The sequence below is a fragment of the Chenopodium quinoa genome, unplaced genomic scaffold (assembly GCF_001683475.1).
Source record: "Chenopodium quinoa cultivar QQ74 unplaced genomic scaffold, ASM168347v1, whole genome shotgun sequence".
NCBI lineage: Eukaryota > Viridiplantae > Streptophyta > Magnoliopsida > Caryophyllales > Amaranthaceae > Chenopodium > Chenopodium quinoa.
Genome location: NW_018743575.1, coordinates 551606 through 578164, shown reverse-complemented (window position 1 = coordinate 578164; position 26559 = coordinate 551606). Strand labels below are relative to the sequence as shown.

The 26559-nt window shown below is 35.6% G+C and overlaps 3 protein-coding genes and 1 pseudogene across 5 annotated transcripts; 1 reads left to right on the top strand and 3 right to left on the bottom strand.

Moving 5' to 3' along the window:
* Positions 1–4438: 4438 nt before the first annotated feature.
* Positions 4439–8259, top strand: LOC110682638 (protein argonaute 3-like; the record flags this gene model as incomplete). Its single annotated transcript, XM_021858974.1, has 4 exons — positions 4439–5075; positions 5671–5735; positions 6288–6310; positions 6501–8259. Coding segments are annotated over 4 exons (2127 nt in total), but the record flags the coding sequence as incomplete, so codon positions are not given.
* Positions 8260–9402: 1143 nt separating this feature from the next.
* LOC110682669 (uncharacterized protein At3g03773-like) lies at positions 9403–13045 on the bottom strand. Of its 3 annotated transcripts, none has more exons than XM_021859002.1 (6): positions 12781–13045; positions 10903–11083; positions 10667–10820; positions 10541–10575; positions 10011–10068; positions 9403–9757 (listed from the first exon to the last, which is right to left on the bottom strand). In XM_021859002.1, exons 1-6 carry the CDS (start codon positions 12783–12785, stop codon positions 9648–9650), a joined length of 543 nt encoding a protein of 180 aa, XP_021714694.1. In that variant the 5' UTR covers positions 12786–13045; the 3' UTR covers positions 9403–9647. The 3 variants fall into 3 exon arrangements, with proteins under 3 accessions (XP_021714694.1, XP_021714693.1, XP_021714695.1); XM_021859001.1 differs by having other exon boundaries at positions 9403–9760; positions 12781–13041; XM_021859003.1 differs by lacking the exon at positions 10011–10068 and having other exon boundaries at positions 9403–9760.
* A 1881-nt stretch (positions 13046–14926) lies between these two features.
* Positions 14927–18488, bottom strand: LOC110682668 (annotated as a pseudogene).
* A 4665-nt stretch (positions 18489–23153) lies between these two features.
* Positions 23154–26307, bottom strand: LOC110682667 (protein transport protein yos1-like). Its single transcript, XM_021859000.1, has 2 exons — positions 26018–26307; positions 23154–23633 (listed from the first exon to the last, which is right to left on the bottom strand). Exon 2 carries the CDS (start codon positions 23628–23630, stop codon positions 23400–23402), a length of 231 nt encoding a protein of 76 aa, XP_021714692.1. The 5' UTR covers positions 23631–23633; positions 26018–26307; the 3' UTR covers positions 23154–23399.
* Positions 26308–26559: the final 252 nt, after the last annotated feature.

Sequence of the window (26559 nt, the reverse complement as noted above, 5' to 3'; positions counted from 1 at the left end):
AATGGTATTTATGAGTCTCTTCTTTTGAAGAAATTGAATGGAATGTATTGAATGCCCCATTAATGAAGATTCTCCCACTATTTATAGTGGGGAGACTTGGTTCCCCATTTAGGGTTTCTAGGACACGTGTCAGCAGGGGATTGGAGCCCTGCTGACCAATGGCGAGGTGCCACGTGTCGCTCAGCCATTGGGCCACGTGGCTGGGGTTAAATTACCCCAAACAATGTTCATTTATTCATAGATATTTTAAATAACATTATATGTTGACATTTAAATAATTTTTAGTGAACAAGAGACGGATAATCCAAATACTGATGACGAAATTCAACCTGAATCAGTAAATCCAGAGTATGATTTCTATAATGTTTACTTTTAATAAATTATATGTTCATTTTCATATTAGTTGATAATAAACATCATTGTTGATTTTCATTTAATAATTCAAATCAATTGAAGTGCACACAAGCTAAGTGAATATTAAGTACAACCAGGAGATGATGTATCTACAACTGAAGACGCACTTTTTTTTTTTTTTTTGAACAAACTCAGGACACACATTCATACATAATAAAAAAAAAAGTATGTTCAAATGTAGATAACTAAATGTTCATAAGTATAACGCTTAGTTATGCTTATACATTCTTATCATAAAATAAAGGAAGTATATATCAACTTTGAAATTTCTTCAAAAGCTGGGCAAAAATAGAACAATAATAAGTCAGAAATCTAGGTTTGCGCCTTTAAAGCTAACTATTTAAGTAAAATTTCATAAACAAGTTATATTATTTAATGTTCAATTATGTAGCACATAATGTTCAATTATATAGCACTTAATGTTCAGTTTAATAACAATTCATTTTCATTAACGGGTAGGCCAAATCAGAAGGTTGAGGATGCAATACACTACTCAACTAATGCTACTGAAAAAACCATGAGTCTAAGAATAATAGAATAGCAATCAAGAAGATTTGCAAAGGCATAATATAATATTTTCACTTATGGATATATATTATTTGTTAACAGAATTACTCTATGTTGTTTAATTTTTAATTTTTCACGTTTGAAGTTTGATAGATATTATTTGTTTACAGAATAATTCTTACAATTTTATATGAAAATTGTGGGTTTATGTAAAGTATTATGTTTATCAATTTTGATCATTCACAAAAGCTAAATGATTCCTTACAAAAACTTAATGATCACTTTTAGAAACTAAATGATCAGTTTCAAATACTAAAATATTCACTTATAGAAGAATAAAAATAAATTAATATCTCAATAAGAAGAATAGTACTTAATAACAAAAGGTTAAATGTATTCTTATAAATATTAGGAGCCACTTGAGCATTTATAGGAATTTGTATATTTTTGGAAGCTAATGGGAGGAATTTGAGCACTCGATCTCTTGAACACTAGAAGGAACTTGATCATTGGTTTGACCACATAACTGAAATTTGAACACATTTCATAAACTTCTTCACTAACTCAGACTTATTTGCTTCTTCAAAATAATAATAATAATATCCTTTATCGATCCCCCACTGCAGTAATGTAACATGTAATAAATAAACAAATACATACATTAGCAATAATGTTCAATTATAATAATGCATTTGGTCAATTACAGTTAAATTATCATATGTAAAAATATAAATGATCATCTATCGCTACATAACTGAACATTATTTTTGAAACTACAAAATAGTGATAGTCATTAAAAGTCACATGTACAACATATAATTCCATAAACACAAGTAAATATATAAACGAACATTTAGAATTACATAAATGAACATTATTACGACATAACAAATATTAATATATATTCACTAGTTAAAATGTATATGAGCGTTTACAAAACAATGAAAATAATTGAAATTCACATGTACAACATATATATTCAATTACAACTACAATAAACATATAGTTTACTACATAAAACATACATTAAATATAAATGAATATTTACTATTACAAAAGTGATCATTATTTTAACTAAGATTATTTTAATACGACACACAAAACTGGGCAAAATAATCGATTAGCAAAATTAAAAACAATAGATACTCATATAAAATGCACAAAATTGGAAAAAAACAACAATCAAATAATAACATTACAATAAAAAATACAAAAAAAAAATAACAATCGAATTAGAAGAACAATACAGCCTGAATTATTAATCAACTAATAACAATAGTAACAATACCAAAACCAGAGCATTATCAAAATTAAAATCAATACAACAAAAACTATGAAATAAAAACATTATAATCGTACAATTACAATCGTAAAACAGCACATTATCAAAATTGAGTGACTGATTATCATTAAAAGTACGAATTACTTACATTAATCTCAATGAAAGAAGAGAGAGAAAATTGAAAAACAATAATAATAATAAAAAAAAACAGGAGAGAGAAAATGATATCAGTGAAAAAGAGGAGAGATAAAATGAAGCAAATGAGGTCTGTAAAAATGTTTATATACAGTACTTGTTTGAATGGATAGTAAAGAAGGAAAGGAAAAAAAAAACATGCAAAAAGTGCTACCAAATGAAACGACATAACATAGGAAGGGGGGTGTAGGGGGAGCTGCATACACTTGGAAAAATTTTGTATGACCACCCAAATTGGCAAATACTACTTGGAATTAGAAAAGCTTCTTTTTTAGTGGGAAAGGGGAATGCATTAATTAATTAAAACACCAGTACATAATTTACAGCAGGAAGACGAAGACCAAATACCAAGGCTATGGTTTACAGCCATTATAGGCTTACAACAATAAAAGCTTTCACATTTATATATACTGCCAAATGCCAATTACTTTAATTTTTAGATTTACGCTTTCACTTGTTCACCTGTTAGCTGCGAAACTAAGAAAGAGTGGGCGGCGGTTGCCGGAACACAACTTGCACAAGTGATGAAGCAACGGCTGCCGGACCACGAGCGGGCTACAACAACACAATTGGTTAAGAATATGTGGCTGGTTGGTTGCGACGCTCCGGTGATGCAGTCATGCGGAGGGAGTCTCGGCGGCTTATGGGTGGCTAGGCACTGTGGTTGCGGGAGACTAGGAGAGAGATTGAGTGAAAGAGTAAAAGTTTTAAAGTTTGAGATTTTTGAGGCATTTGACACTTTGACAGATTGTCTGATTTGTTAAAGATTTTTTTTTTTTTTTTTAGATAAATAGAAAACCGGATAGGATTGGATATCCAAATTTTCGAGATTCTTAATGCGAATCCGATCCGAAAATTTTCGGATATCCATTCCAAAATATCCGAAATTTAAAAAAACGGAATGAGTATCCAATTTTTCGGATCGGATCATCGCGAATCACGGATCAGATCAATCGGATCGGATTTTTTGCCCAACCCTAATAGAAACAAAGGTAATAATACCAAATTGTAATAAGAGTTTATTCCCAAATAAAAAATTTCGTGGTTTCCAAAAAAAAAAAAAAAAAAAAAAAAAAAAAAAAGATTTTTCGCACACAATATGTACTCCCTTGTACATAAAATATTAAATCAACGTTGCCTTAATCTTTCTAATTTAAAAAAAAAAAATCATAATCACATAAACCCACATGCTTTACTCTCACTTGCTTCCTAAATTTTTCATTTATTTTTCCGCTTCTACATTCTTCTCATTTTTTTTCTCTAACTCCTTATTAACACGAAACATTACGGAGTACAATCAACTGGCTATTATCCCGAAACATTACGGAGTACAATCAACTCGCTTAACCCGCAACTCGCATAAAATCCAATCCGCAACTCGCATAAATCCAATCCGCAACTCGCATAAAATCCAATCTAACCCATAAATATGGCCACATGGGTGCCTAGTTGTGGAGGCCGTTACAGTACCCAAAAAAAAAAAAGAATAAAAATAAGTTACATATCGCAATAAAAACAAACTCCAAATATATATATTCGTTTAATAACAGTCACATCTCACGTCTCCCATGCTTTCGTCACTTTTCTCCTCTCACACACTCTTTCTCTTTCCACGTCAGCAACAAATCCTTTAATTCTCTAACAAACGTTGACTTAAGTCACCCTTCTTCTTCTTCCCAAATACTCCAAAGTACACAAAAATTAAAACCAAAAAAATAAAAATAGTGAATGAAATTATCAAAAGCTTAACCGCCAAGCAAAAAGGACACCATTGTAAATTCACAATTTTGGGCTTCCGACCCTTCTAGAATTCCTCTCTAATATTTTTTATTTTGAAAGGCAAAGGTAATATATTAAATCAAGAGAAGTCCATCGAGGCCAAAGAAACAATGCTTTGGGGGAAAGAATCAAAACGAATAAGTTACTGACTCTCCCCCGTAGAAACTAGGTGAGCGACCGTACTACAGCTACGCTTTGCTTGAGTGACTATAGATATATATACACAACAGTTGAATTGCCCATTTTCATCGCTAACATTTTCAATTTTCTCTAAACCAAAAAAACAAAAAAAAAAAAAAAAAAAAAAAGGTTTGTGTAAGAAAAACAAAAATAGAAGGTGGTTATGGAAGAGGACGTGGTCGTGGTCGTGGTCGAAGAGGAGATGGAGGTGGCGGTCAGGGCAGCGGCGGTCGTGGTATTGGTGGAAGAGGTGCTGGCTATGGCTGTACAGACGGAGGTGGTGGTAGTCATGGCGGAATTGGCAGAGGTGCTACTCATGGCGGAAGAGACGGAGGTGCTACTCATGGCGGAAGAGGCGGGTTTGGTCGTGGTGGTGGTGGTAATCAGCATTACCAGCAGCATCAGCAACCGCGACCACAGATTAAGCACCACCAGCCTCATCAACCGCGACCACAGTTTCAGCAGCACCAGCAGTGGCCGCAACAACCGCCGCAGTTCCAGCAGCAGTGGCCACAGCAACCGCCGCATTACCAGCAGCAGCAGAGGCAGCAGCAGCAGCAGCAGCAGGCGAGTGATGGTAGTATGGGGCCTAGTAGGAGGTATTCTGGCGAGGGTTCTTCTTCTTCTTCTAACAAGCAACTAGCGTACGTTGGTGATGGTTTTGCTGCTAAATTGCGACAATGTGCTAAGTCTGTTCCTGATCCTAATATTGATTCTGGTATACCTCTTTAAACATTGTTATGATTCACAGAAATTATAATAATAATGTTATAATGTCGTCGTTATTTGCATTATTTATCATATACGACGTATTATTGATAAATTGTTTGCAAATTTTGTTTGATTGATTTTCTGCTTTTGTTATGGTGTTGTTTGGGTTGAATTTTAGTTAGTTCCATTATTATCTTATACGAATTTGAATGTTGATCATCTGGATGATTTTTAACAAAATTGATGTGTGATTTTGTGAATTTTACATGGATTATTTGTGAATACTCATCGTACATGTTTTTGTTGATATTATATGATTTGCACTTAACATATAATAATAATGTTATAATTTCATCATTATTCATTATTCACCATATAATACTGATAAATTGTCTGGAAATTTTGTTGGATTGATTTTCTGCTTTGGTTTGGTGATGTTTGGGTTGAATTTTAGTTGTGCCATTATTACCATGTACGAATTTGAATGTTGATCATCTGGGTGATTTTTAACAATATTGATATGTGATTTGTGAATAGTAGTATATGGATTATTTGCATTGAAATTCATTGTATATGTTTTGTTATTGCATTTAGCTTCTTAGATCCTCTGTTTCTCAAACTCTTACTTTGTGTTTTATGCATAATTCTTGATACTAAGTGTAGAAATGTACGATTAGCCTAGCGTCATTTGCTTAAATTAGCTTTAATTGTCGGGGTTGTATGTGGCTAGACTCTCCTCCTTTTCGTGAGACGTTGAACAAGCCTGTTTCATGAGGTAACATAGTTTAAGGGTTTTTTTTTTGTAGTGAACAATTATTAGAATTATAGGTAACATTCCATCTATAAGGTTTTAGTCTTCGCACTTCTGCTATATTTTATACAACAGTTTTTTTCTTCTTTTGAAATATTTTAATGGTTGAAGGTATCAAGCATGTGTCTCAGACATTCTGATTTAATGCCAATTCATTGTGGGTTAAACTGTTATACTATGACACTGTGTCCTACCTCCTGTGAGTGTCAAAGACTAAATTTGAAATGTAACTGATTAGAAGTTTAGAACCTACATTCTGACACAAGGATGTACATTATGTGACGAAATGCTTAATTTTAATCATGTTTGTTTGCGATGATAAAGAGATTATGCTGGTCATTTGAGGCACCCACATATAGGATATGTGCACTATTGTCTGAATTTTATATAATGCTCCCTCTATCTCAGAATGTTGGTTCTGCTACGAAAAGGTATTCAAAAATCGGAAAGAGCATTTGTTGGGCTGTTTTTATACTGCATTATTTAATAACCAATGTACTTGTTGTCTTGCCATTGCTACTTTATTCCAATGCAAAAAATTTATTTTGGGTAGTCAAATTTTTTGTATCATTTTTATGAATGCTATGAGTACCTTTGACATGATTCTCTGTATTTTTATAGGGGTGAAATTAGAATAAATTTTGGAATTGATGTCACAACAAGCATGACAACAGTCGAATTTAGTGTGATGGAGCCGCTAAAATTGAAGTTGAGAAATCTAGATGGCTATGTAAGAGCTATAGATGTGGACAAAGAGAAATGCCAGTGGAATCTTGTTAAAAATTTAGTCTTTGAAGGCCCATCCCTTAAGCACTGGGCTGTTGTGGTATTCAACTGTCCGAATTCTTCAAAAGAAGTAGATTTGGTGATGCTCTTTGTTCAGAATCTTATTAGACGTTGCAAGACACTAGGGTTGCATATGGAGGATCCTCTGTCTACTATATGGGCTAGCATGGATGAATTGGAAAGCGCAGACTCAGTAACTAGTGTTCTGGAACAGGTTCAGCGTGAGGCACACGAAACTAATGAAAGTAACCTGCAGCTTGTATTATGTGTGATGGCGCATAAGCATACTGGTCATAGGAACATTAAGTGGGTTTCTGAGACAAAGATAGGAGTTCTTACCCAGTGTTGCCTTTTTGACATGGCAAAAAGAGGGCAGGACCAGTACCTGGCTAATCTTGGCATAAAGATAAATGCTAAGCTGGGGGGTAGCACTGTTGAGCTTAATGATCAACCTTCTTTATTTGATGAAGCTGCAGACCATGTGATGCTTATTGGTGCTGATGTCAATCACCCACCTCCCTCGGATTCCTCAAGTAAATCAGTAGCTTTTGTTGTTGCTTCAATGAATTGGCAAGCTGCAAACAAATATATTTCCAGAATAAGCTATCAGAAAAATCGTCTGGAGGAAATTAAAATGTTTGGATCTATATGTCTAGAGCTGATAAAATGTTATGAAAACATAAGTAGAGTCAAACCAAATAAGCTTGTGACATTTCGTGATGGTGTCAGTGAAGGGCAGTTTGATATGGCATTCAATAAAGAGCTTCTGGATCTGAAGGATGAATTGCGGAAAATAGATAATTACCACCCTACCATAACACTTATTGTTGCTCAAAAACGGCACCTGACACGCTTATTTCGAGCAGCCCAAGGAGATGACGAAAATAACATACGTCTTGGCACGGTGGTGGATACAGATATTGTTCATCCATCACAGTTTGATTTCTATCTCCGCAGTCACTATGGGAGCATGGGTACCAGCAAACCGACTTACTACCATCTCCTGTGGGATGATCACAAATTTTCTCCTGAGAAGTTGCAACAGTTCATATATCACCTGTGCTTCACCTTTGCTAAGTGTTCTAAGCCTGTTTCACTGGTTCCTCCAATCTACTATGCTAATCGGTTAGCCTTCAGAGGACAATTGTATTGTGATGCGCAGCGTCCTTTAGGAGAATCACCGTCTGATCGAAATCCAGCTCACTCTGACATTAAAAACTTCATGTATTTCATCTGACCGGGCTTTGCTTCTCCTATGTTGCACTTCCGCTCCATGGATTGGTCAAGGAAGTCTCGCACAGCTCATGTTTCTAATGGTGTTGGCCTCATGCACCTTTAGGTTGCATTTGTGCGTGAATCTAATACTCTTAATATATAGCTTTGGTGTGTTTAATAATAAGGATAGATGTCCAAGTATCAGTTAAAACTTTAGAATGTGTGTTTGAACTAAGTTTGATGTCTATTTTGGGTAGCCTATATTTGTGCTAAGGCTCTTGTAGCCAAGAACGTGATGCTTTAATAGTATGTTATCTGGTATTTGTATTTTTAATGTGCGTTATTATGGATAATTGCAGGGTGTTTTTGTTACTATGAAGGACTAGCTTGTTGCTGTGTCTCTGCACTTATATTAAATAACGTCACAAAATTAGTTCGCGAGTTTGGTTAGAATATGGACTCAATATATTTGGATAACAAGTAATGGAGAGAAAGGGTGGGAAGTGAAAGGTAGGGGAATAACTTTCTTTGTTTGGATAAACATCATCATTTCCTTAAGATTGGAGGGGGAAAAAAAAGTTAGCCTTCCTCCTCTTTCTCTCCCATTCTTTTCCCTACTATCTAGCTATCCAAACAAAGCGTAGGATGTAAGTAGCTTTGTTTTGATGGTTATCTTCGAGATCAACATATACCGCCTCCTTGTGTATTTCCGTGTTCTAGAGAGAGGTTATACTTACAGAGTTATAGGTACTGAAACTGGAAATCCAGAATTGCAATGGAGCAAGGGTTGTAGAAAAATACTAATAAAAAAATTAGTGCAGTGGTATACAGGATTTTTTGATAGTCAGTCATCAATAGTATAACAACAAAACAAACGGGCAAAATTAATTGAAACAGACATAACCATCGTAAGATGTCAAGGTACAGGCTTGAAGTCGAGAGTTGATGCTCCCATGATTATTAACTGTATTGGCATACTGCAGAAAATATGTTTCATGAGTTAGTAGTTTAGTACTTACTTGGGTGGAAGCAGGCAACACATATAGTTTCGCTACAAATTTAACAATGTATTTGCTTGCTACTTGTTTTGTTTTCCTACGATTTACCTTCTGCTACTGATATCTTCCAGAGAAGTCCGGGCCATCAAGTCCTTTAAGGCTGGAAAACTAGGCCTAGACAAAGTACTGGCTCATTGTGAATTAGCTTCGGATGACAGCAGTCTGAACTCTATAGCTAATTTGACAAACCAGGGTAAGAAACCATTTCCCTTAACCTCTCTCTCCTTGTTTCACCGCTAATAGTATTAACACCGCTCGGTTAAGGGCATTTGCAGTTATGTCTTCTTAGCAGATGGTTAGCGATTTCTAGGATATATTTGACTCATCCCAGCTTTGGCATTCAGTTTTACCCATAGCAAGAAATGGAAACCATTCTTGTTGTTCTAAAATGCTTTTATTCATTTAGCTTGTTCAATGATTTAATTAACAATAAGCTGGACAAAAATAAGTAAAGCTGGACAAAATACGGAGTAATAAGTTTTTACTTTTTGATCTTAGTTTGTCAAATGGTGTAGACATGATTGTATTTCCAAAATCTGTTCTATGTTCAAATTCCATCTCCAACAGATAACATCGTCATCTTTGGACTTTGGCAGTTGTTACACACGGACATTAAACATACATGAACAATATGTAGGTCCTTTCCATTATAGGCCAAAAACTAAATCAAGTTAATCTACATAGATCCATCTACTGGTTTCTAATACAGTCAAGCCTTAGCATCTTCAGCCACTGTTTCCACGGGTTCTTCCTTTGCTTTATCCATTGCGACAGCTTCCACAGATTCATCTTTCCCCGCTTCTTCACTTTTTTTTGGTTCTTCTATAAGTTACGCAAAAATGTCAATTACCACATCAAAAAATCATTACTAACTATAAAAAAAAGCACCTTCTTACTCCATATATATAAGCATATATACAGAGTTCAAATAAACAGAAAGCAGCACAAAGGCATGCATACAATTCACCAAAACTTCACACATTGCAGAAAAACAAGAAAAAACACCACAAATTGATCAATTAAAGTTGATAAGATGAACGAAAAAATGTTCAAGTCGTCTTCTAATGCTAACCTTCTTCGTCCATTGTATCATCCATATCAAAATCATCATCCCCACCCATGCCTAATTTCTGCACAATATCAATTTTTATTAGCAATCCTAGACTTATAACTCCACAAGTTAGAATTACATGGACTAATTGGTTCATGCAAAATATAACTTGTCTGACAGAATACAAATCAATAGAGCATTCGAAAAGCTACTGAAAACAAACAGTAAATTAGCACATAAGGAAAATTTTGTATGGGAGAGTTCAAAGCAGAATGGAAAAAGAAAAGCTTGATTGTAAAAAAATAACAATTTCAAATTACACCACATAAGAAATGAAAGAACATAAACAGGCATAAATTTTCTTGTCAACTGTCACCTAGAGAGCAGCACTTAAAATTCATGATGCAGAAATTCTCTCTATTACTAATCAAATTTAACAGCATTATAACATTGTGAGCCATGTTTAGATATTTTTCTAATATTTCACTCCATAAGACTTCAAATATAAACAACAGCAACAACTGAACCACTTTGAACACATGAAAACTTACCGAGAAATCCATGTCACCGAAGTCAAAACTCTTCTCTGTTGCAAAGATACAAAATGTTTTCATGAGTACAAGAAATTAAGATATACCAAATAATACAATTAGCTTAGAGTAAATAACAAAGCTTACCATTCTCCTCATCTTCATCAACCCATTTATCCCAGTCAACCTTGAGGAAAACTGGTGGCTTCCCTTCTTCTTTTAAGAGCCTGCTCCACCATTTCTTCTCTGCTTTTTGAATAACATAGACAATTTGCCTCACCCCAATGTTATACTTGCTCTCCTGAAATCGAAATTTACAAGCCGGAGTCAGCTACACCAGTATTCCACTGTTAGTATAGCACAAGCCTCGCTAAATAACATACCTCTACACTGATCTTATCCAACAACTCAATGTCAACCTCGTAAGGGTTGCCATCTTTCATAGCTGAAAAGAAGAACTTTCCATCAGGCTCAAGCTTCAGCTTTACATCTTTGGCATCAGGTAACTCAACAGTTATATAGATCTTGTCAGACGTCTGAGCCCACTTGACAGTTGGGTGTCGACTACAAACATTATGAAACATGTTAGTATCTTTGGAGCTTGTCAAAGTTTAACATTATTAGTGCCAGAGATTAAGCACAACACTGAAATCAGATGCAATAGAATGACCTATAACATTTCACACTACCCCCCCCCAACACACGCACACACACACAACCCACAAAAGTATTCCTTCAAAGGTGACAACAGCTAACAACCTTTAAATGATGACACAATATTAATCTTATACGAAGTACCTAAGTATTGTAGAAGCTTAAATTCAGAGTAAAGAAGACTACAAAGAAAACTCATAGGATACTATTGACTAAATAACATATATTCGGCCACTATATTAACCTCCTTAAGGAATCTTTGGACCATACCATGTACATTGTTACCGCCTACAACACTAAACGAAGGCCTTACCCCCCTACAGTGCGTAAGGAACCTCTACAAAGAAATTCCCATAATATTTTTACCCTAATTTTTACCACCTAACTTCTAACCATATACTAATAAATAGGCAAACTTAAAAACTAATATAAGAGTAAGATGAGTATACGAAATACTATATAAGTAATGGATAATAAACACAAAGAGTAGACCAACCTTTTTCCAGTACGATGTATAGGAAACCTAATGTTGTATTATTCTTGTCTATAATTTTTTACAAAAATATTTCTTAAAAGAGAACCAAGGTGATTAGAATGAGCCTAAGATGCTCAACGCTTTGTTTAAACATAGAGCATGATTAGACCAACCAGAAATAAGATCTATACTAATTCAAGGTCCGGTATAAGGTATCCAATTTTTAATTCTTGTCACCCTATCAATTCTAATCAAACAACCAACACTATAGCAATCATATTAAAGTGTACCAACCAAATAAAATTGGTAATCTTGGGATAATTTGCATCAAATTCTTAATGGTTTGCTTGGTAAATAATTATAATGATGGTAATGGAATTAATTTTATACTTAATTTTAAAAACAAAATCTCATGTCAATACAAGATCGGAATGAAGTTTAACATGGTAATGAAAGCGGGTTGTTCTTACAAAAGTACATACAAACATAAAACATTATCATATACAAGTTATGACTTAACAAACTAGCCATAATATAATTCTCTAAATTTCAATCAACTTAGAACAGGAAATTCAGTAAGTCCATTTTTTTTCCAAAAATTACTGAATAAATATTAATAATTTTAAGTCACAAAGCTCACAATTGCTTTAACATAAGCATTTCCACCATTATAACTTCACTAAGGCTCCATATATTTTGAAAGAAAATAGTTTCGATTTTCAAACTAAATTATACAAAAAAATTCTATTCTCTAAAAGAAGGAAAGCCATTCCTCCGCTCTTAATATGCTCTACTCTACATAAACTTTCCTCTACAATTTTTCTTGTAAAGTAAACAAAGAAATTTTCATTGGAAATTGTTCTCCATTAAAAACACTTGTTTAGAGTCTAACAACATTTCTAATATGCAGTAATTGGATTTTTTTTTTATTTTAATTCCATTTCTAGAAAATAAAGCATCACTCAGCAAGTTTATACAAGTCCATAAGAAATAATCAAATAATATGCCATTCATAACCCAAATTTCATACTAAAAAATTACAACAAAAAATAATAACAAGAAGAAATTCATGCATATTTAACATGAATAAAGACAATAATGAAAATTAGAAATAAAAAAGGCAATTAATTACCTCATTGTTGCAGAAACAGAGACTTTGAAAACTAAGAAAAGACAGAAAACAAAATGTTAAGAAACTTCAGAGGATAAACAAAGTGAGAGAAATGATTCAACAATAATGGAAGATGAGAAGTGAAAGGGGTTTAATTATTAAAAGTGGTGTGTTCTGGAAAATGCTTGGGTTTCTGCTTAGTTGTAGAGAGAAATAGAGAATGCTGGAATGTTCCAGAAAAACCTTTCAAATACCATGCTTCTTTCTTCCTTGGTGTTCTTTTTAAATTTTTGGGTTTCAAAAGTTGGTTGTAGACTAATAGTCGGGCCACTTGTAAGTCTATGCCTTAAATCGGGTCAGATTTGGTTGGACTGAAAGATCGGAATTATTAGGCTGAATTTTTTTAGGTCCGGACTTATTTTTGACTTTATTTAGGAATATTAACATTTTTTACATTTTTTTTCCAATAGATTATTCTAAGTAAGAGTTCATATTGTTTAAAAGACAAAAAAAAAGTCACTAATTTTTACGAGTAAAGTATATCCAATTAGATACGATTTTTTAAAACTTAAAATAAAGTGTAATTTTTTTTTAATAGAAATCCGAACATGCTCTACTTTTTGTTTATTTTAAATTAGTTTGAACTACAAGTATTATTTTGATAAACATTTTTTCCAATAAAACTAAAAAAAAAAAAAAAAAATAGGATTCAAATACATGTGTCTCACATTCAATAAGAAAGAAAAAAAAAAAAAAATGTATCGTTTCTAATCACATTCGCTTTTTTATTAAACAACTTATCACCTAAAACTATAAGCTTCGAAAATTACTCATTTTAAATTTCATTGTTTTAAAAGATATTAGGTCACCAATTTGAACTAGGCATTATTTAGGTTTACATACGTCCAATTCAAAATTATGTTTTTCGAGGATTGGAGATCAAATTGGAACTCTTGGTCTTGGTACCGTCCATTCTTGTTTGATTCAAGTCTTGACACACCCTTAACATTAGAGTACGTGAGGTATGCTTGTTCTGCTTAACTTATTCCGAGTTAGTTTTCTCAAAAAAAAAAAAAAAAAAAAAAAAAAAAAAAAAAAAAACCTTATTCTGAGTTAGGCCTTATTCTTTTCAACACATTTACAATTTTAACTTTAAATTATTTTTATTGAAATAATTTATTTTTCCCTTTTCACGAAGCAAATTACCAATAGGTAAGTTGTCAATAGGTACTAACTTTAATATGTCAAAAAAAAAAAAAAAAAAAAAAAAAAAAGTAAAATACATTGTCCGTAGATAAAAACACATATTCCTGCTTCCCCCCAGTGGCCCCAAGTAGTCGAGTACTAACCCATGAAGCATTTTAAGCAGTACTGATAATAATCATTCAACTCTCACTTCTTTCTACCACAAGGGAATCAAGCACCTGAAGACTGAATTTGTTGAGCATGGGACGTGGAACTGCTACATGTAGTTTCACACCATTAATTGTACCACGTAAAACCAACTTAAATCCATACCAAATGGTACAGAACTACAGAATAGTGAAAACAAGGGTTTTCCATTGCAGGAGCTGCAGCTAGTACATTTCCTGATAGCCATCGTACCTGAGCACGGGTTGCAAGAATCATATCCGTTGTTACCAACTTGCTACCCTACTCACATAGTCACATATAGCAAATTCTATGTTTCTGATGGTTTTTTTTTTCTTCTTCTTTTCGCAATGCAGCTCAGGCCTGAAAACCATTCATTGAGTCACTTAAGAAATTCAGTATAGCTAAGCTAACAAATAACAGATTTTTTTAAGGTCAATTCACAATAAGAAAAGAGAACAAACACTTCACAAGAAAATTATTGATACATATCACATCTTATGTCGATATATAGCATAGCTTGCATTCCTAACATCTTCACAGTCCACACTTTATCTGATACCGACTTAGGTCCCTAAGCAACATAAGAGCAATCCAAATCCCTCTATTTCAGATTAAGCATGAATTGGGTAACTTCCCTGAGTTTCCGAGGAAAGACTAATCATGACTGACTCCTTGTTTCATCCTTCACAGCTGCCAAAATCTTTGTTCCGAAAGAGGTGAGACACCACAAGTGGCACCAGCTGCAGATTCTGTCTCATTGAAATTTGAAGGGAGAAGAGAAGCAAAGGGATGAAAGATTGAAATCATGCTAAAAAAAATTCAGATTTATTTGTTTGATTCATGCCCGTACAAATTCCAGTACAATTGTTTCGAATTGAACTGCTTATCCAAGAGATCCACTATAAAGTGGTGCAACAATCAAGATTGTTTCAGAGAAAAGTAAACAATTGTTATAAAGTTATGGAAACAAAATTTTGTGTAACTTGCTTCAAACATTACACATAAGCCACTTCTAAGAAAACTAGTGTATCTCAAGGAGCTCTATCGAAGGGTCGTGTATCATTGTAACAAGTCTCCCATACAGCTTCCATTGCATCCTTGGCAGCTGTTTCAGAGCAGTGAGGATTGGCCATCACTGATTTCATTACTCTTCTCTTCACACAATCTTGTTCATGACCTCGGAGCTTCATATAGCCACGCAATAGCTCTCGTTTGAAGTGGCAATCACCACTCAATGGCCAGCGCGAATCTCACTACAAGCATGATGAGCACAATTACCCCAATTTAAGTTTTTCGCTGTACAATCATCATAAGCATGAATGAGCTCATGAATCAGAACTTGGTTGACCTCATCTTGCATGTTCATATAATTGCTACATACCATTATCCCTCCACCACGAACATAACCACCACTAAGTTTCCGCTTACAATCAACAGCTTTTATGAAGTTATCTCCAATGCTACACCCTGATTTTTCCAAATTCTCCATCAGAAATCTCACCATGGGAGTTCGCAAGCTTCTCTGGATCATCTCTTGACACTCTTCCACAGAGACACCATCACCATACACCATTGATGAAAAGCTTTCTGTCCCCCCTTTGGCATCAGCCGCTTCACCTTCCATTTAGGCTTCCACCCACTGCGATTTTAAAACTTAAATAAATAAGGCATGAAATCTCTATATATTCCCAGACAAATTGTGCTAACACTAATAAAAAAAAAGCCTTTACTTTTGGTACTACACTACTGCTGACTTGTCATGTAAGAAGCAAGTGAGTTTGATAACTTATTAGCAATTGCTAGCAAAACATCAAAGAAACAAACAGATAAGTAATAACCCATCAAGTCCTATCAAAAATGGGGATGACAAAAATAAACAATCCCTAATTTAAAATTTTGGCCTTCAATTCAAGATTGTAAACATAGTTACATATAGAGAGAAACATGTTTTGCAACATAGCAAGAGACGAGGAAAATTATTGTTTACAGGCATTGCAGCTATATACATACAGTAGTTCAGAGACATCAAATCAGTTAAATGGATTAGCACATCATCAAAGCAATTTTTTTTATTCTTTTAACAAACAAGACAGAAATCTAGCTTTGGTATGACCTAGATTTATTCCCTCCATAGCAAAGGATCAAAGACAAAATCATATCTTATGACCAAGATAAAATAGTATCGATCACCAAGCGAATATGAAGTAGGTACTAAATTGTGTTCCAATTTTGATGAAAGCAAAGCAATCAGACTCAGCAGCTATACTCCAACATCCAACATCCAACCTCTTAGAGTCCCAGCTTAGTTGAAACCAAAGAGTTAAATCCTGGCCTTGTAAAACTCCAAATCAAACTGAATTTGTCGTTGCACCACACGTCCACACCTAAGGCAACAAATTGACCTTCCGAAATTTGATTAACAAAGCTAAAGCCATTTATCCCACCCCAGTAAACTTTAGCATCCGTAGCATAAATAGACTTGCCTCGCCCAAACCCCATTAACCAAGGGCCTCCACACTTCCTTATCAGGCCATCCCTGAGCCAGGACAGGAGGAAGAAATGCCATATAATTTGACTAAAGAACACAAGCTAAGATAAGAACGCAAGCAAAAGCGTAATTGTCATGGCTCACACTCAACAAATTCATTCTCATAAACAAGTCAAATGCAATAACATCATACACATTATAGAACACCCAATAATTACAACATTCCAAGTCTTAACATTTCTCAGAGGCATTTCATCAAGCAGTTGGCAGGCATAATCAACCTGACCCAGCTTAGTAAATGCTGGTAACAAAGTGGTCAAAGAGTAAGTATGAGGAATATCCAATTCAGCAAAGACAATTTTAACTGAACCCAAATCTTAAATTTTGGCATAAAACGAAAATCTGGAGTTATACCAAATCTGGAGTTGGGTATGTTGGCAGAGGCAGTGAGAGCAGGAAGGAAATCTCCTATTTCATAGTTCAGTCTTAACATTAAAGGGTTTTGCAACATATTAGCAACCAAATTTGACTCAATTACCAAGTCAAATTCTTCTTTGAGCAGTAATTAAATTATAACTAAAACATGGTTCAATAATCGATCCACCTTAGAAGAACCCTAGATTGAATTAAATTAAGGATTAATATTATATTGTGAAACTGATGTTCATTGATTAAGAGAAAACATCTTACTTAAGGTTCAATGGAGGAGAGAAAGCTCACAATTCGCTTCAACGGAAAATTCAGAGTAGTCGCCTCAATGGAGGAATGAGAACGGGAGGCGGGAGGAGCCAAGAAGGTGAAAAACTCAATATGTGTTGTAATTTTCCTAAGGGAGCTTAAATTAATAAATCGGAAAAAGCTACATCAAGGACACGAGGCGGGATTACATTATTCCACACTCTTTGACCGACTTCCCAAGGTTAAAAATGAGCCAATTTATTATGTTGTACGGATACCGACACGGACACGGACACGATACGGACACGGAAAAAACGGTAATCCTGAAATAGGGGACACAGGTACGGTGTATAACAAGGCATATAATATATCTAAAAAACGAGAATTTGACAACCTATTCAATAAAACACTAAATAATTAGCCTCAAAACACACAATTTTGTTTAAACAAGTAAATAAACAAAGTGTACGAAGGTTAGTGTTAAGGATTTTCGACACGATTAATTAAAGTTTAATAAACAAAGTGTACGAAAGTTAGTGTTAAGCATATAATATATCAAATGCATTAAAGTTTAATTAAACAAGTCCAACAACTAGACAACTATACAGTATACATTAAAGTATCAAAAATCAAATTTTCAGTTCTTCAATCCCAAATTACATTACAGACTTACGGTTACACAATATACAGGATGTATACATGAAGGATCAATTATGTACACTTGTTCCTGATTCTAATCAAATTAAAGTTAAATTAATTGAATGTATACATGAAGGAGCAATTGAATTTCAGAAAATTAATTGAATTTAAAAAAAAAAAGTAGAGAACCATACCTGGTGGCTGACGACGGACGACGGGCGACAATGAGACTGGTGGTGGTGGCTGAGGACGAACAACGTCGGTCACGAGTGACGGCGAAGTCAGCAGGCGAGCGGCGACGAACGGACGAAGAAAGTTCTGAGTTGTGAGTCCTTGTGACTAGCGACGGTGAGAGCAGGTGAGCACGAGCAGCAGGTGACGAGTGACGGACGACGGTGATAAGTGACCGGCGACGGTGAAGCGACGGCTGACGGGCTCAGTGGCTGTGTCGTTGTCGCTGGGTATTTCTTAGGGAGTTAGGGTTTCAATTTTTGTGAGAATGTGAGAGAGAATGAAGGAAGCTGGGCATGTAAAGGCTATGTGCGTGTCCATTACAACACGGACCGTGTCTAGGGTGATACGGTCCGTGTCCGTGCATCAGAAATTAAAAAAAAAAAAAAAAGGACACGGTTTTCTGCGTGTCGGATACCTGTCGTCCCGTGTCCCACGTGTGTCCGTGTCCGACACATGTGTCCACTCAGACACGCCTGCCAAGTGGTGTGTCCGTGCAACCTAAGGTTGAGACAATAAACATAAACATTTACTCTGCTTCTGTACTATTTAGTCTTTCGGCTTTATTTGCTGGATTTTTTACGAATGTAAGTTTAATTGGCAAACTATTTACGAATCTAGTTGCGTGGTCAAACTATTTACGAAACTAAGCTTCTGAGGTAAAACGCTGACTCGATCAGCGTTTTACTCCTGTTGTTAATTTTTTTTTAAAAAAAATTTCGTATTTTGTGAAATACAAAGTAAAAAAAAATAAAATTGGAAATACAGTAAAACGCTGACTCAGTCAGCGTTTTTGTGTATTACAGGGAAAAACGCTAACTGAGTCAGCGTTTCATTAATAAAAGAAACACGCTGCCTCAGTCAGCGATTTTGCCTGGTATATTTTTCGCAGAGCATTCGCTCTTCCTCAAAACTAAAAACTCAAACTCACTCTTCCCCACGCAACGCATTCACGCTTCCTCATAGCCTTGCCGTCGCCGTCGCTGCCGCCGCCTTCCACCACCACCGCCGCCTACCGCCTGCTGTCGCCGCGCCTCTCCTCTTCTTTATAATCTCATTGTTAGTACTTCTCACTTATTTGTTTTTAAATTTTAAAAACCTAGGTTAGTTTGCATTATATACTACATTGTTTTAATTTGATAATGTTGTTGATTATTCTAGGTTAGTTTGATGTAAATTGATAATTATGTTGATAATTCTAAGTTAGTTTGTTGTAATTTGATAATTGTTTAGTATAAAAGCCCTAAATGGATGTTAGTTTAGTAAGAAAGTTTATGATGAAATTGTGGAAATGTTTGATAAAATTGTTGAAAATGTTGATGAAATTGTTGATAATGTTGATGAAATTGTTGTTTTTATTTGATAAAGTAGCCTACATTGTTGTTTAATTACGAAAATTATGTTATGTAGAATATGTTGGTTGTTATAGTGTGAATATGTTCGTTGTGTACTTTGTTTTTATGTGAATTGGAACAATGATGGTTAATTATGTTTGTAGTGTGAATTTCTTGGTTGTTATTGTGCGAATTGGTGGAGATTGCATGCAATTAAGATGTGTTTTTGGTTGTTGTATAGAATATGGCTGCACAAAACGCAGCTTTGTTATGCCGATGGGGGGGTGAATTTGTGTCTGATGGACCGAATGTCCAGTATAGTGGTGGAAATATGGAACCATTTCCACTTGGACCAGACATGACTTTCAACGATCTGATGAACGAGGTTCATAGCATTATTGGCTTAAACCGAATGAATGTACAACTTAACATTCAAATGAGGTTTGAGACTAATAATGCGGTTCAAGTGTTACCTTGTTCTAACGATAGACATTTGAAAGCTTTGAGGAACGCTGTTTTAATGAGGGGTTATCCACATGAGATATATGTAGAAATAGTGTCTACGTGTACGCAACAAAGTACTCGACCAGATCAACAAGCTACCTATTTTTCCGGTTACACAGAGTCCTTCCGAATGCCCTCACAAGACATTCCATCAACTGAATATGGGATGGGGTCCTTCAGCAGACTGCTTCATGACGATCGGTTCCAGATGCCGTTGAGTTCACATATAGCTTCACCTGTATATGGTGGAACATCCATACGATCCATCTACGACCTTGATCGACTGACCGAGGATCAGGTGAAATCTTTAATTTGTTTATGACATTGTTATTTATTATGTATACTCTTAACATATTTAATATGCACTAACCTGTTTATTATGTTACTTTTTATGTGTTATCGCAGATGACATGGGACCCGTATGAAGCTGATTTAGTTGCTGCCATGCCTCCACATCTGCTAGATCATCAGGCGCAGTGGCGTTCTAGGGTCCCCCTGATCTGTTTTGAGGTCGTCGAGGGTCACCTACCAGATCGAGTCATGCGACAGTTTGGACTACGACAGACTGTCCCCCAGCAGTGTGACACTAGTGCCCGGCTGCACCGCATTGACCGTCGGGGAAAGAGCGACAGGAACTGGCGGACAGAGCATGCCCAGTACATTGACTTGTGGCATCGACGGTTGGAGTTCGTCGTCACTGGTGACCCCATCTACGGCGTTATGGATCCATACGATCCATACATGGAGTGGTACATGCGGATTACACGGCGTTTCATCAACCCCAGCTACACACCGCCATCCGCACATTACCATCCATCCTTTGACGTGATCAGGGGATATGTAAGTGTATTTTATTAACTTATTTTTATCAATTTTAAATTTGTATATCATTCAACTAACTCATCCTTAATTACTGCAGGCGTTGGATATGACGGCGATGGTTGACGCACTGTCGGACGTCCTTCCAGGCATACCTGAGCCGCCTAGAGCACAGGTCGAGCGGGTGCGAGATATGGGCATGGCTACCTTGCAGAGATATGGTCACGCCTATCTCGTCCACCCCCGGGACGATCATGGCGGCCACTCTAGTCACTCACAGTTCGAGGCTGGCCAGAGTAGCTGTGGGGGTGATCCTTCGTCATTCACGGGCGCAGAGGAGTACGACATTCGCAGTTACGCGCCCCTACGTCATCCTGATGACCCATCTTCCAGCCAGCTGACTCCGCCAGTACGCCCAAACCCATTTACCACGGTCCGTCACTACAGCCGTCGTCAAAGGCCGAGAGTGGACATACAGGATAGAGAGCCGTTACACCAAATTGATGAGTCAGAATAGGATAGAATTATCTGATTTATTTGCTGTAATGACCTTCTCTAGTTGATGTACATAACACTTACATTACATTATTATTTTAATAATTATTTGAATACATTTATGTCTTGTTTGAATTTCAAATTCCTTATTTGTTCACGTTTGACTCATTTGGTTCAAAATAAATTGTGGATGTGGAGGTGGTGGATGTGGAGGAGGATGGGTGGTGGAGGTGGTGGAGGATGTGGAGGAGGAGGGTGGTGGAGGTGTTGGAGGATGTGGAGGAGGAGGGTGGTGGTGGTGGTGGATGTGGAGGAGGGTGGTGGATGTGGTGGATTTGGAGGAGGAGGGTGGTGGATGTGGTGGATTTGGAGGAGGAGGGTGGTGGTGGTGGTGGATGTGGAGGAGGAGGGTGGTGGTGGAGGATGTGGAGGAGGAGGGTGGTGGTGGTGGTGGTGGTGGATGTGGAGGAGGAAGGTGGTGGTGGTGGTGGTGGATGTGGAGGAGGAGGGTGGTGGATATGGAGGAGGAGGGTGGTGGATGTGGAGGAGGAGGGTGGTGGTGTTGGTGGTGCACAGGCTGCTGCTGGGGGCCTGCTGTTGCTGTCTTCAGCCAGCAGATAAAACGCTGACTGAGGCAGCGTTTTATACATAAGAATAAAACGCTGACTCAGTCAGCGTTTTTCTCTGTTATGTATACAGATAAAACGCTGACTGAGGCAGCGTTTTATTCTTATGTATAAAACGCTGACTCAGTCAGCGTTTTACTGTATTTCCAATTTTTTTTTTTAAATTTGTATTTCACAAAATACGAAATTTTATAAAAAAAAATAATAACCAAAGTAAAACGCTGACCGAGGCAGCGTTTTACCTTAGAAGCTCAGTTTCGTAAATAGTTTGGCCACGCGTCTAGATTGGTAAATAGTTTACTAATAAGGCTTAGTTTTGTAAAAAATCCTTATTTGCTGAAGCTATTCTCTTTGTTTTCAATTATTTCAAAATATGAACATCGTTTGACCATTCCCTCGCTAATTAGTGGACCGATTTTGATCTGTTATGAATTTGGGAAGCTAGCCATGAAAAGGTTAATTTTATATATTGTGGGCAGGACCCTCATTGGCATAAACAAACCTGAAAAAGTTCTCAAGCTACCTCCAACTGAGAGCAGTGTAGTGTAGTAGTGCACTTTCCTGAGGCGAACTTACTTCACATCAGTGCCAGAAAAGTAATAGTGGATAACTTGAACTTCTCGACTTTCATGGTATTCAGCCATTCAGGGGCTGGAATACAACCTCGGTACTAGACCACAGTCACCTACTTACACCCCCAGAAGATGCAGAGGAATCTCTTTTTACAAATTTTGGCACTTCTTGTTTGGTTCAATACGGATTTAATCATTTGTCAAATACATCCTTGGAGCAAGATGAATGTACAATTACAACATCAAACAATTTCAAAATATAAAAATCAATGTGTATCATTTTGCTCACTTCAGGATGCGTTTGGTTCCTTGTATACGAAATGAGATTTATATATAGATAACCTTATGGAGTGGTTGTCTTAACGTGGAACAGAATCACCTACAAAGATATCTTGTTATTTTCAAAGCATAGCCATAATCAGCATTTGCATCAAAGCTAGGATAACCTTTATCATTTTGATTTTCTTTAAACAAATTTTTTTTTATACTTTGATATTTAGGTTGGCGGTAATGATGATTTTGCGACAGCGGTGGTTACAAGTTGCATTGTTGGGAGATGCCTGCTATAAAAGAACTAGTACATGATATAGATGTTAAGCCATCTAGTTATAAGCTAAAAGTGTATCATCATCAATGACAAAATCAAGTTTTTGTTATTCATAAAACTGAAAAATAGATACAAAACATCCTTTACATAAGTTCTGCCTTTAAATAATCACATAAACAGATTCAAAAGCAAAGTACAAAACCCACACATCTCTCTCCATGTCGTATCAAAAAAATAAGATAAAATTGGATGCCATATGAGCACAAAACATCCAGATGTGACGATGTCCTATGTTAAATGAATAATTTGGATATAATCTGTTCACCATTTACCTCATCCAGAAACCAGCTTTGATACGATCATGATAACATTCAAAATTATCAAGGGCAACCTGAAGTATTGAGCTACATTGATAAGACCTACAGCTTGTTGTTTAAGCGACTTTTTTCTCCCTGTTGTAGCCTCAAAACTCAGCCCCCTCGGAGTGAGAAATCTATCCTCATTTAGTATTGCTAATGCATTAGCAAAAAGCAGGAACCCTTCAATCAATGTCCAAAAACCCATTCACTGCAAACCAAAAAATATCATTTAAATTTATCAAAGATCCCTTACCTAAACCTTCCCAAACAAACACATTGGAGTATTACTCAACAAATAGATTATCCCACATTCGATGTGAATGAAATTTAAAAACAATTGTTGAACATAGAATAGAATCTAGAAGCATTGGTCTAAGCAAACAAACAATTCTATATACTTGCGCATACAAGGGGCGGCATAGTGAGGATATTTTGCTTGCTTGTATAGATTATCTGGTGCTTATTTAAAAAAATTCCTAAGTTACTATCAAGAACAGGAAGTAGTCCAATAGCTATTCTAACAGTCACACAATCAAACTATGACAGTTGATTTGGATTCATATAATAAGAAATGCATGCAAAATTAAACCTGGCTATCAGATCAGCCTGTCCTTTACATGAGAAAAGCAACCCATTACCTCAATGACTCAATATACATTATCTCTCCTAAGGGAATGCAAGCTTTAGCTTACACAACTTCATTACCTTCCCTGATTGTGGGACAAACTTACATGGAAAACTTTGCACCGTTGACACCACAAATTTGTATGAAAGAAACTAACACATCTCGGTTTCAAAACCCATTTACATTCTTTCCTCCTTTTCTCTGCTAGCCTAATTGGATGACATATTTTTCTAGAATAACACTGCTAGCCTAATTTCACTCTCAATTTGTCACCATTAATTTGTCAATCAACGGTGAAAGTAATTAAATGCTATGATGATTTAATGAAGACGACTAATTCTGTCTTACTTTTTTAATTTCCACCCATTTGCTCATTTTAGGAGGGAGGGAGGGGGGCAAAATATGTGGGTGTACACTACCCATCGTCACATCAGGACGCTCAAGTGTATAATAGACAACCTGAATTCAAAACCTATACGGCTATAAATTGTATGTTAAATAAAAACATTGTTAGCTAAGTAGTGTTACACTAACAAAATAGCTAATTGTATTGTGCATTTTCACATTCATATCTTGTATGTGACATTCATAGTAGGTACGCTCTAGACTCTTCACTTTAAAACAAGGGTTCATATTGAATCCTCAACACTAAAATTACCAAAAGCATAGAAAATTCATAAAATGGACAAGTCTGACATTTGGACACGTCAAAGTCCAAGCAAGGACAAGAGGGGCAACCGCCCTCCAAAGGGAAAAAGGTCCATTTTCATGGTTTTGTCCAGGGCTACTTGCATTAAAGAGTTACATAAACCAAAGCATGCATTACATTGGCAACCAAAGTTGACTGAATAATCAAGTAGGCTTTAAATTTACGGTTAGGTGTGTGTGAACGAAAGAATTCCATTTAAAAATTTTGAATTGGGTGAAATGAGTTGTTTGGGAACCTAAAAATTTGACATCATGTAATTGGTCCAAATCTTTAAACTATGATAGAGGCCCATGAATTTAAGTAGATCAAAATGACTCTTTTTTTCGTTTTCTTTTGAAATTTTTTGGCCAAGCCAATATCTTATCCTCTTCTAGTCTCATTGGTACAGTTTCTTGTATAACCACAACTCAATTTCTCTATCCTGTCCTAAACCCCTATCTCCCTCATCACTCCAAGTACTCACATTGCAGTAAATCGAATTGATTCATTCAACTTAAAGTGGTAAATTAAATTGATGCATTGAAGTTTCCGGCCAAACATTGAAGAACCTTTCTTCTATACTTCAAGTTCTACGGAAAGATTTCTTCTATACAATCAAGTTTATGTAACTCTTTAATGCAAGTATTTTTGTCCATTGAAGCCTAATCTGTTTCCATTATTTTTTCAAAAAAGTATTTTTCTTGTAGTTTGAATTGATTCTTCTTTGGGAATCCAAATAACAAAATATCCAATGTTCTAAAATAACATCATTTCAAATTTTGTTTTTTTAAAATGATGTTGATAAATTCTTGTTCATCTGTACAATTTTCATTGCTTAGTTGAAAGATCCCATCTTCATTGTGTTACATCTCAGGTTGAATATTTACAATTCTATAATTGAAATCCCACTCACTTTCCGAACATCAAAGTTCAATTGAAATTCTAAAATTTCAAATTTTCAGTATTTGCCAAACTCTATACTTGGAATTGAATTTCAACATTTCATTTCCAACATTAAAAATGAACCATTTCAAATGAAATCAGGCTTCTAAACACTACTTTAAATTCTTCTCATTTAAGAATATGGCGAGCAAATTTCTAGGCATCCAAGCAACAAGATCTCTCATTATAATCTTTCATAATTTCAAAATTTATAACTAATAGTTCAATAATCCAACTTTGAAGAACCCTAAATTGAATATACTAACAATTAAATTAACAATCAAAACTAGATTGTGAAATTGATATTCGATTATTAAAATAAAGACAGACATCTTACCTCAGAAGCTGCTTCAATGGAAAAGCGAAAGCTCACGAGCCCCTTCAATGAAGAAATCAGAGTAAGCTTCAATGGAGGAGAGAGAGGGAGAAGAGTGCAAACAGGGAAAATGTAGACAATGAAGAAATTTTCGTAACCGTAGAGGTACTTTTTTAAAAAAAAACTGCAAAAACTAACTCGGCTAAAAAATTTTACTCTAAATTGAGCTGGATCTGAATTGGTTTGACCTGAAAAACCATCAATTCACCCGTCTTATGTAACCGATCCGAAGTTGAGATGAAATTAGTTCGACAATCTGCAACCCAAATCAACCTAGAATTCATTGTTTCTAGTTAGACCTAATAATTTAATACTCAAAACTCAAAAGTATAAAAAAATAAAAGAAAAATGATGACAACTCGTAAAAAAGAGTGTAATTTTATCAAAAAATACACTCTTTAAATAGAAATAAGCCACTAATTTTGACTATCCAAAATAAAATGCAGGCCACTAAATAAGGGACGGAGGGAGTATATAACCAATGGAATCATTTAGATTAAAAA

Bases quoted from the DNA above. Each gene is read 5' to 3' on its own strand.
- LOC110682669 (XM_021859001.1), bottom strand. The intron at 10,576-10,666 runs GTAAGCTTTGTT...TCTTTGCAACAG, and splicing joins TGATGAAGATGAGGAGAATG to AGAAGAGTTTTGACTTCGGT. The intron at 10,069-10,540 runs GTAAGTTTTCAT...GATATTGTGCAG, and splicing joins TCGGTGACATGGATTTCTCG to AAATTAGGCATGGGTGGGGA.
- LOC110682667 (XM_021859000.1), bottom strand. From the start codon at position 23,630: ATGGGTTTTTGGACATTGATTGAAGGGTTCCTGCTTTTTGCTAATGCA.